At 38.0% G+C, this 11,024-nt stretch overlaps 1 protein-coding gene across 1 annotated transcript; it reads right to left on the bottom strand.

The window, feature by feature from the left end:
* Nucleotides 1-9,460: 9,460 nt before the first annotated feature.
* On the bottom strand, nt 9,461-10,516 carry LOC124793774 (3-hydroxyacyl-CoA dehydrogenase type-2-like). The gene has a single exon (XM_047258046.1). It carries the CDS (start codon nt 10,344-10,346, stop codon nt 9,579-9,581), a length of 768 nt encoding a protein of 255 aa, XP_047114002.1. The 5' UTR covers nt 10,347-10,516; the 3' UTR covers nt 9,461-9,578.
* Between the last annotated feature and the right edge of the window lie 508 nt (nt 10,517-11,024).

Here is an 11,024-nt window from a genome sequence, read left to right as displayed (position 1 = left end):
ATTAACACCACCTATAGCAGCCCAGTAATTGGCAAAACATATACTATCAAAGGGAGAGACACCTGTGAGATGACATGTCGTATACCAGCTGTTATGTAAACACTGTTTGGCCTTTTACATTGACATGACTACCACTAAATTATCAGTTAGGATGAATGGGCATAGGGAGAAAGTGTATACTGCAACACACAATATCCTGTTGCAGAACATGCTGTACAACATGACAACCATGACTTCATTGCCTGTTTCACTACACACGCCATCTGGATTCTTTGCCCAGACACAGTTTCTCTGAACTCTGCAGGTGGGAACTGGGGCTACAACATGTCTGTGGTTCTCGCCACCCACCTGGTCTTAACTTACATTAATTTCTTCTGTCTCAACTTTTCTTCACAGTAACTACTCTTTTCTTCAGTCCGTTTTAGTTTTCTACATCTTTCATTGTCTTTCTTTCTATGTTCCACTGCCCCCCTTCCATCGCTGTTACATACAATGCAGTTAGCTTTTCACTCTTATTAACTCATGCATGATGTTTAAGCAATAATCTCTGTCTTGCATCTTACCCTGTCTTCCACCTTTAAGCTCTCAGGTTTACAAATCTTGTCCGATGCAGTCCCCAACAATGTCTTTTCTTCTCATCCCGTGCACAGTACTGGGTGACGTTCCCGAAATCTACGCCTTTTCCTAGACCTCTCCAGTCATTTACCTTCACCGCTCTTCCTTCCCCTTCAACCCCTCTGCCTGAAGGAGCCACTGGCTCCAAAAAGCTTGCCTAATTACAACCGTCTTTTATGTTTGTGTTTTCCCGCCACTTGGTGAGTAGATTTTTTATCTGTCCGATTAAATTATTTTATAATAACCTGCGATAGAATGGAGCAGTTGTGTTGTCTACGGTACCAATTAAAGAAAATTCGTTACCATAGAGCAACAACTTTTTAAAAAAATTGTTGCATTTGTATGAAATAATCCGTGTTTGGTGTATTATCTGCTAAAGTTTCTACATAGATCTTTTTCCAGGAATAATACCTCAACTGAAATGATACATCACTAGCTGGAAAACGTGTTTTACAATTTAAACTGGTTAGAAAATAAATTGGTTAAGGACTGGTTTTTAGCACATGGCAATGATAAACATAGAGCAAAATACAAAGCACGCAACAAAGACTTTTCGATTGCCAGTATGAGAGAATCTGGCCTGAAATATAAAAGATCAGGACACTTTAAAGCAATGTTGTCTGTAAGAAAAAAATGCATTTAAATCTCTTTCAAAGCTAGCAACACTTCCCAACAGTTGGATGCAACAGAAAATGATATTTCATGTGGTTAAGAAGTGGAAAAGGAGACTCTGATGCATTGGATGCAGAAAGACTCAGGGTGTTGAGAACTTATTAATTCAAATAATTCATACAGATCAAATACATACATTCATAAAGTCATCGAAATTATGTTTCCTGACTGTGCTGTTACTGCAGACTTCTCATGTGGTGAAAAGAAAATGACTTATGTAGCATTTTCAGGATTTGTGCTGCACTATAAAAATATGCTACTAAAAGATTTTAAAGGAAAGAACTTTGTCCTCTTCGATAAAACATTGAATTAAAAAAAATAATGAAGCAGGACATTCACTTTAGGTTAGATTGGGACACTGAAATGCGCAGTTTTTTCTTTTTAAGCATTTACCAATTATTCAAATGTTCTCCAGCTAGGAGAGAGGATTTTAGTATCATTAATGGGACATAAACCAAGGATCCTGCAATCGTGGAGTGGCTTGTGTGCCTCAGCGATACAGATAGCCATACTACAGGTGCAGCCTCGATGGAGGATATCTGTCGAGAGGCCAGACAAACATGTGGTTCCTGAAGAGGAGCAGCAGCATTTTCAGTAGTTGTAGGGGCTACAGTCTAGATGACTGACTGAGCTGGCCTTGTAACATCAATTAAAATAGCTTTGCTCTGCTGGTACTGTGAACAGCTGAAAGGAAGGGGTAATTACAGCCATAATTTTTCCTGAGGCCATGCTGCTCTACTGTATGTTTAAATGACAATTTCATCCTCTTGGATAAAATATTCTGGAGGTAAAATAGTCACCCATTCATATGTCCAGGTGGGGACTTCTCACGAGGATGTCGTCATCACGAGAAACAAAACTGTCATTCTGCAGATTGGAGTTTGGAATGTTAGATCCCTTAAATGCACAGGTAGGTTAGAAAATTTAAAAATGGAAATGTATAGGTTGAAGTTAGATCTAGTGGGAATCAGTGAAGTTTGGTAACAGGAGGAACAGGTCTTTTAGTCAGGTGAATATAGAGTTATAAATACAAAATCAGGTACGGGTAATGCAGGACTAGCTTGAATAATGATCATTAAAATAGGAATGCGGAATAATAATGCATGATTGTAGCCAAGATAGCTAACATCCATCACTGTAGTACATGTTTGTATGCCAATTAGCTCTGCAGATGATGGAGAGATTGAAGAAATGTATGACGAGATAAAAGAAATTATTCGGATAGTTCAGGGAGATGAAAATTTAATTGTGATGGGGGACTGGAATTTGACAGTAGGAAAAGGAAAAGAAAGAAAAATTGAAGATAAATATGGTATGGACAAAAGGGATGAAAGGGTAAGCTGCCTAGTATAATTTTGTTCAGAGCATAATTTAATTATCATTAACTCCTGGTTTAAGAATCACAAAAAAAGTTGCATATGTGGAAGAGACCTGGAGACACCAGAAGGTTTCATATTGATTACATAGTGGTAAGACAGGGATTTTGGAACCAAATTTGAAATTGCAAGACTTTTCATGGGTAGATGTGGACTCTGACAGAATTTATTGGCTGTGAACTGTAGATTAAAGCTGAAGAAATTGCAAAACAGTAGATAATTAAGGAGATGGGACCTGGATAAATTGAATGAACCAGAGGTTGTTGAAAGTTTCAGAGTGAGTATTTCACAATGGATGAATAGAACAGGAGAAAGAAACACAGTAGGAGACAAGTGGATAACTTTAAGAGGTGAAATAATGAAGGCAGCATGGGCTCAAACAGGTAAAAAGAACAGTTGTAAGATATCACAGGAGACAGTGAATTTAAATGATGGTAGGAGGAAATATAAAAATGCAGGTGAAAGGAAATATAAAATTTCTAAAAGAGATTGGCAGGAAGTGCAAAATGGATAAGCAGGAATGGCTATATGTAAGGTTTTTAAGGCATATTTCACTAGGAGAACAGTATACACCACCTACAGAAAAATTAAAGACCCTTTGGAGAAAAGAGAAGCAGCTGTATGAGTATCAAGAGCTCAGATGGACAACCTATCCTAAGCAAAGAAGGGAAAGCTGAAAGGTGGAAGGAGTATATAGTGGGTCTCTACAAGGTAGATGAACTTGAAGGGAATATTATAGAAATGGAAGAGGACATAGATGAAAATGAGGTGGGAGATATGATGCTATTGACAGGGCACAGAAGACCTCTAAGTCAGAACTGTTGTTACTTCCTTTCTTTAGTAGATACAGAAGCGAGGAAAAGATGTGGTTCTTGAATGAAGAATACAGATATCAATTTATTCTAGATCTAATATCAAACAGTAAAAGTAATACATAGCTTCGCTGTAGCTACAGCAACTAACAGTAGATTTGAATGTGGAAGTATATACAGTGACAAAGGTTTACAGTTCAGTCAGTGTTCAGTACAATGACTATCCCATAGATGACGAACCCTGACCACTTTGAAAGTCTGTAAATGTTATGAAGTGGCAAAAACACAAAAATGGCCTCTTTGCATTGATGTTTGAACTTAAGTGGACCTGCTGCTGGAGCTCCGTGGGGAGGCAGGGGGGAGGGGGGATGCTCACATACCCCTGCCTGCAGTGTAAGTGTTCATGGTAGCACTCCCATGCTGCAGGAAATGCAGTGGTGTGACTGGCAGGCCACGTGTCTCAAAGTGCGGCCGATCATATAGCAGCCAATACCACGGAAACGAAGTCCTGGGAGTGGATGACATTCCATCAGGACTACTGACAGCCTTGGAAGAACCAGCCATGACAAAACTCTTCCATCCGGTGTGCAAGATATATGAGAAATGCAAATTCCGTCAGACTTAAAAAAAAAAAAAAAAAAAATGTAATAGTTCAAATTCCAAAGAAGGTGCTGACAGGCATGAATATTACCAAACTATCAGTTTAATAATTCATGATTGCAAAATATGAACATGAATTCTTTACAGAAAGTTGTAAGAACTGGTAGAAACTGACCTTGGGGAAGATCAGTTTGGATTCCAAAGAAATGTAGGAATACTGACCGTGTAACGTATCTTAGACAATAGCTTAAGGAAAGGCAAACCTACAATTCTAGCTTTTGTAGAATTATAGAAAGCTTTTGACATTGTTGACTGGAATACTTCCTATGGAATTCTGAAGGTAGCAAGGGTAAAATATAGGGAACAGAAGGCTCTTTACAACTTGTACAGAAACCAGCTGTACCCTGCTTTACACAGTCACATTAGGTTTCCCAGTGAATGCAGGTAACATTTATTCAGCTATTAATTAACTACACAGTAACTGTATTGTTTCTGCGTTGCATGTGAAGAAACAATTATGGAAGTCATTGTGGCAGCTATTCTGAATCGCGTGTATCATTTATATTCCCACTTCAGCTGGTTTAACATCTTGAGGTTGAAGCTCTCCTGTCTGTGTTTGTTTACAAATAGATTTGTATTTGAAGAGGGTCCGCCTTGAGCAAAACACAATTTTTATCTTTTCTTTTTATTTCCTGGGCATGTTTCGCTGAAGTTTCAACATCATCAGTGGGCTTTTATTGTATCTATCTTGTTACTACATACTATGATTTTCCTGGATTTTTATGTTTTTTATTACAGTTGTTTTCTTTTACATGAACTATATGTTTGTTAACTGTATCAACCATGCTGCTAATGAAAATGACAATGAAAAACTTGAATCAGATCTTGTTTACAAGTTAAAGGAGGGCGCATTTATTATTGTATTTTATTAGCATTCATTGCCAATCCCTTCCCACATAAGCTTCGAAATCCCACTAATGGTAGACAGTGTGATGAAGTTTCACGCAACAATAGCTGTGTGTATTTTGTAGTTAGTAGTTATTTTTAGCCTGGGCTTGTAGCAATAAGGGGAAGAGGAAGGGAGGAGCGGAGCAAATTTCATTTAAGCGTAGTTTCAGCCCTGTACAGGCTGTGTTCTGTTTGTATGCTGGAAGAACGTATTACTGAAGTGTAGTTTGTGCATGTGGTCATTGTAATTCGTGTGATTCAATTTGTTTTGCAAATGCATTAACAGTGCTGACAGTTTTTGCTATGTCTGCAGACAGGCTACATTGAAATCACGGAGGAGACCAACAATACCATACATTAGGAAGGCGTACAGACTGTTCTTCGGCTGTGAAATCAGAAACCAGGACAAGCCCTTGGCTCCTCATGTATCTTACTTATCTTGTGTGTCTCGAATCTTCCTTTGTAGTTGAATCGTAAAAGATCTTCCATGCGATTTACTATACCCGTGATCTGGCAAGAACCATAAAATCGTGCACCATTTAAATGATTGTTACTTTTGTATGACAACTCCATTAACATATGGTGTATCCAAGAAGAAAAAAATCATCCTTTATATGTCAGAATATATTGTCAGCCATGTGACCAGTGCCTCACGAAGATGGACTGCCTGTATCTGTTCCACTTGACTATGATAATGACGAAGGCTGTAGTGAAACTAATGCTGCACTATCGCCTTCAAAACCCAGTTCTTTGGAAGATACTGATTTTTGTGTAACAATGAGTGTACAGAGATTAACAAAATAAAATAGTGTGAACTTAATGACCTAGTAAGAGATCTGGAATTGCCAAAAGGTTAAGGTGAACTGTTGGCATCAAAACTACAACACTGGAATTGTCTTGACAAGTTGGTAAACATGACTGTGTTTCATAACTGCCATATGCCATGCCTTCCATTTTTCAAAAGTGGAAAGAACTTCATAGAGTTTAGTGTGTAATGTCCCGCTGACAACAAAGTCATTAGAGGTACTTGGTATTTAATAGTGATATACAGGGATTAATGGCAACTTTGGGCATTGACTATAAAAGTGATGAGTGGAGGTTGTTCATCAACTCCTTCATAGTAAGCCTCAAGTGTGTGCTACTGCATAATGGCAATGTGTTATCATAGATTCCAATTGGATATGCACCTGACATGAAAGACACATGCGATAAAATGGAACACCTGTTATTGTGATTGAACTATGACAAGCTTAAATGGCGGATTTCCAGGGATCTGAAAGTAACGAGCATATTATTTGGACCACAACATGACTACACTAAATTCTGCCGCCTTTTGTGCCTCTAGGATAGCTGCGCCAAAGCACATCCTTATAAAAGGGGAGGTTGGCCTAAGAGTAAGTCACTTGAACCAAGATCTCACGATCTTATGCATGAAGCACTTGTCGAGTCCAAGAACATAATTCTCCGTGCTCTTCTTATAAAATTAAGCCTAATGAAAAACTTCATTAAGGCCATGAACAAAACTGGGGAGGCATTTCTCTATTTGTGCAAGAAATTTTCACGTCTTAGTGAGGCAAAAATAAAAGAGATTTTGGTGTGTCTCCAGATACACAAACTGTACAAAGACTTGCATTTCAACACCATCCTGACAGGTGATGAAAAGTTAGCTTGGGATGCCTTTGTTCAAGTGTTAAACTTTCCAGGAATTAAGAGGGCAGAAAACAATAAGGATCTTGCAAATCTTCTGCACTGCTACTATTGTAGGGGTGCAACATCTCTTTAAAAGTTATATTTCCTAGATTCCCACTTGAACTTCTTTCCTGGCAACTGTAGTGCTGAAACCAACAAACATGGAGAACACTTCCACTAGCAAATTTCAGATGTGGAAATGAGATACCAGAGAAAGTGGAGTGCATCAGTGTCAGCCAATTGCTGCTGGATACTAATCAGGGAATCACCAGCAGAAAACTACAAATGTCAGGTAAAGCAGTTGTGCCCTCAGTGACATTCTCTGACAGATAACACTGAAGTAAATAAATGCATAAGCTTATACAGGCAATAACGTAAAGTTATCATAACTTCAAAATGAGAGCTGATCTTGAATTATCATTAACATTTTCATTATAAGCATACCTGAAAACATAAAGATTAGCTGTTTTTATGCTACTTACAGAAAAAAATTAAATTTTTTTTTTTCTAGTGTAATAAAAGCCCATTGGTGATACTAAAATTAAGCAAAACACATCTGGAAAATGAAAGATAAAAATTTTGTTTTGTTCAAGGCAGGCCCTCTCCAAATACAAATACTGTTGATACTGAAATTTTCACTTTGCTGTGGAATGTGTGTTGATACAAAACTTGATGTCAGATTAAAACTGTGTGCTGGGCTGAGACTTAAATTCGGGACCTTTACCTTTCACAAGCAAGTGCTCTGCCAACTGAACTAAAGAAGCACAAGTCACGATCTGTCCTCACAGCTGTACTTCCAGCAGAACCTAATTTTCTGCATTCTAAACTGTGCAGAAGTTCTTCTGCAAATACTGTCCATGATGCCATTGTGTAGTGGTATTTTGTAATCTGTAGTACTAGGATTGCACAATACTGGGATTGTACAATACAATAAATTTTTTTATGTGATTGTGTATTATAAAGCATGTTTTGAAACACAAAAAATTGCCTCAGAATCAGTGAAGTAGTTTCTATTGGACAAATAATACTCACTGAAAGAAAAAAAAAGAAAAAAATGCATTCTGAAATGCCCCAGTCCAATTACTTTAGATTTTTCTATGGGATTTATGCACTATACAATTTTAGTCAACAAACACCATTGCAAAAATGACACTGACACAGGTGTTTTGCAGATATTTAATGAACCGAAAATAACAATTCTGGAAGGGACAATAATGGGCCATGGTTAATATTTACTGCAATACCTGAAAATAAATGTAAAAGAATTCAAATATCTGCAAAAAAAAAAAAAAAAAAACAAAGTGTAAAATCATAACACTTATTTTATGGAAGTTTGGAGATTTATGCTAAACAGGAGTAAGTTGAATCTACCTGTACCATACATTGGCATTGACCTGTGACATGATGATGTGGAATGGAATGTCAGTGAAACACAAATAGAAATAAAACTGAATATCAAATAGTGTTTTTGTATTAATTTATAGTATTAAGGTTGAGGTGACCGAGTTATCTGTAGCATAACCAAGAGGACAATATTAGGCTGGAAGATGACAGTTTGGTTATGAGTTGGTGAAATAAAAAAAAATGTGATATTATAAGCACAGTTGGAATTCTTATATTGGTGCATATTTTATGCCTGTACTGGATATCAATGAGTGGTTTATGTCTGGCAATTTGATGATGTGCTGGGTCAAGGCAGACCTGTGGCATTGGCAGGTTCTGTGTTTACCCTCAATAGTGTGTTAATATAGTGTAGTCGCGTCAACAGCAGTATGTGTAAATAACAATATTTGTATTGCACAGCACCCTTCAATCAAAATTATATGACTGCTTTCTACAAGCTTTTATGCTAGATATTGCACTTATAAGCACGGAAAATATATTTTCACTATCTTAGAGCAATAAAAATGTGTATTAAAACTTGTAGTTATATATTTGTATAGGTTGCCCTAATTTAAGAAAAAACGACCTCCTCAAAGCAGTGCACATTCAAAATATGAAAAAAAAAAAAAAAAAAAAAAACTATAAATAATGGATGAAATGTCATCGGAGAAACTGCTGTCTTTCAGCATAGGAGATATTAATGGATGAGTACTACTGTAATTGTTTTTTATCCATCATGTAATCACATAATAAAATAGAAAATCAAGCAGTCTGAGTATGTACATAGCTACCTGGGAAAATTCCAGAGACCTTTATCAGTTGTCTGCCTCATGCACTCCTATTGCTAGGAATATGGATAGCAGGTGTATGTTCCATCCATTGGGACTAGTGTAGCAGGGGATACAACCCGTCGGCTTTGGACAATGACGTCACAAGTCGCCAGACGAGAAGCGATTCTTCTTAGTGTTGTAGCTCCCTTCAGTAGCTGATAAGTGTTTTTTGGCTTTTTTTAAAAAACAAATCTCACGAGATAGAATAAACAGATCCACTTTATTAAGCAATCAGTAAAAAAACGAAACTGAAACATAACAGCAAAAGCGAAAATGGTAAACTGCTCTCTGGCGACTTGTGATGTCATTGTCCAAAGCCGACGGGTTGTATCCCCCGCTACACTAGACCCCATCCATTTACTCACACTGTCTGATAGACAGGTGCTATTTGACACACCCCATCAAATTTATTGACCACCAATTCATCATCCCAAACAATGATTTATACTGTGACAGTTTGTACTCATTCATAGGCAATGGTAGAATTTCAAATTGTTGCAAAGTTCTTAAAACTCAAGAAGCAAACATTTTTTCAAAAACTTTATTTTTGCATTTTAACATGTAAAAATAATCAGTATATTTATAAAAGATAAATCACACACAACATATTCCCAGTCTGCTACATGTCGTTTGTCATATACCAGTGTGTCATCTTAGGGCTGCATTCGAATGGCACCATCAAGACGGATCACCACTCCATTCAACATCGGATTTTCTATTATAGACTGCACCATCATTGCAAATTCTTCTGGCTTACCCAGTCTTTTCGGAAATGGTACCATCTTTATTAAATTAGCTCTAACCTTTTCAGGCAGTGCTGACATCAGTGGAGTATCAAAAAGACCTGGGGCAATTGTACAAACACGAATGCCCTGTATCGCTAGATCTCTTGCTATTGGTAGAGTCATTCCGACAACAGCTCCCTTGCTTGCAGAATAAGCTGCTTGACCTATTTGGCCATCATAGGCGGAAACAGTGGCCGTATTTATAACAACTCCTCTCTGGCCATCTTCATTAGGTTGGTTTTCTCCTATCAAACCTACCGCCAAACGAATTACATTGAATGTTCCAATAGTATTTACTGCTACTACTTTTGTAAAGTCTTCCAGCTTATGTGCCAGTTTTTTATTGAAATTATACGTCCTAACAGCGACGAGAATGCCGGCACAGTTGACCAAAACATCCAGACGCCCAAACTTATCCTTCACAACATTGAGAGCATTTTGAACATCGTTTTCAGATGTGACGTCTACAGGCGCAAATATGGCATTTTCACCAAATTCTTTTGCAACTGCTGCACCCTGTGATGTTGGCAGATCACAAATAATAACACGGGCACCTTGCTGCACGAGGCGGGCTGCTGTTGCTTTTCCCAGCCCAGATGCACCACCTGTCACGAGACCTACAAGATTTTTTATCATTGTGGATTATAACTAGTACACCCTGCAGTGGTACCGTACTGTGTAGTGTTGTGCGTTCGGCTGATTTTAAAAGCGCAGCAGCGCGTAATACATCGTGTGATTCGTGTGACTGTTGATAAACAAACAAATAAAACAGACATGAGAGATAGCAGCGCTACATCATCGTGTTATCGACATTACCAATGAAGTTAACAAGAAAATGATACAGTCACCCGCGTTATCCTTTACTGACAGCATTCAACATGAGTTGTTTGGCAGCGATGCTGTATCACATGCATCATTTCGCAAACAGTTCTAAGAATTTACCAATTGGCTTGCGCACTGTCATTTACAAAATAGCGCGTGTCCGCAGCCGTTTATCCGTCCTCAGCAATTGCGCCGCACAGCTAAGCTGCTGCTGCCCGCCCAAGCTGTTCTGCGTTTATATTTGTGGATAACGTGTGCTTGCTACATAGTTTTTATGTTTTATTCATTTATATTATACAGTGATTTTCGATGTAGGACTTCTCATGTTTGAAATAAAACGTCGTCCCGGAATTTGGGATGAAGGAAGAGAGGATTAAGCCTAGTTTACACGACGACATTGGGTTGCGCCACTCGTTGCGCGGAATGAGTTGCACTCAAATGGTTTCATACTTGATTGTAGACACGGCGAAACCAGTATATACTTCAGTTTCG

This window comes from Schistocerca piceifrons, chromosome 1 (genome assembly GCF_021461385.2).
Source record: "Schistocerca piceifrons isolate TAMUIC-IGC-003096 chromosome 1, iqSchPice1.1, whole genome shotgun sequence".
NCBI classification, from domain to species: Eukaryota; Metazoa; Arthropoda; class Insecta; order Orthoptera; family Acrididae; genus Schistocerca; species Schistocerca piceifrons.
This window is presented reverse-complemented; position numbering and strand designations above follow the sequence as displayed.

What these genes read in the sequence shown, in the direction of transcription:
- LOC124793774 (XM_047258046.1), bottom strand. Translation starts at nt 10,346, where the DNA reads ATGATAAAAAATCTTGTAGGTCTCGTGACAGGTGGTGCATCTGGGCTG.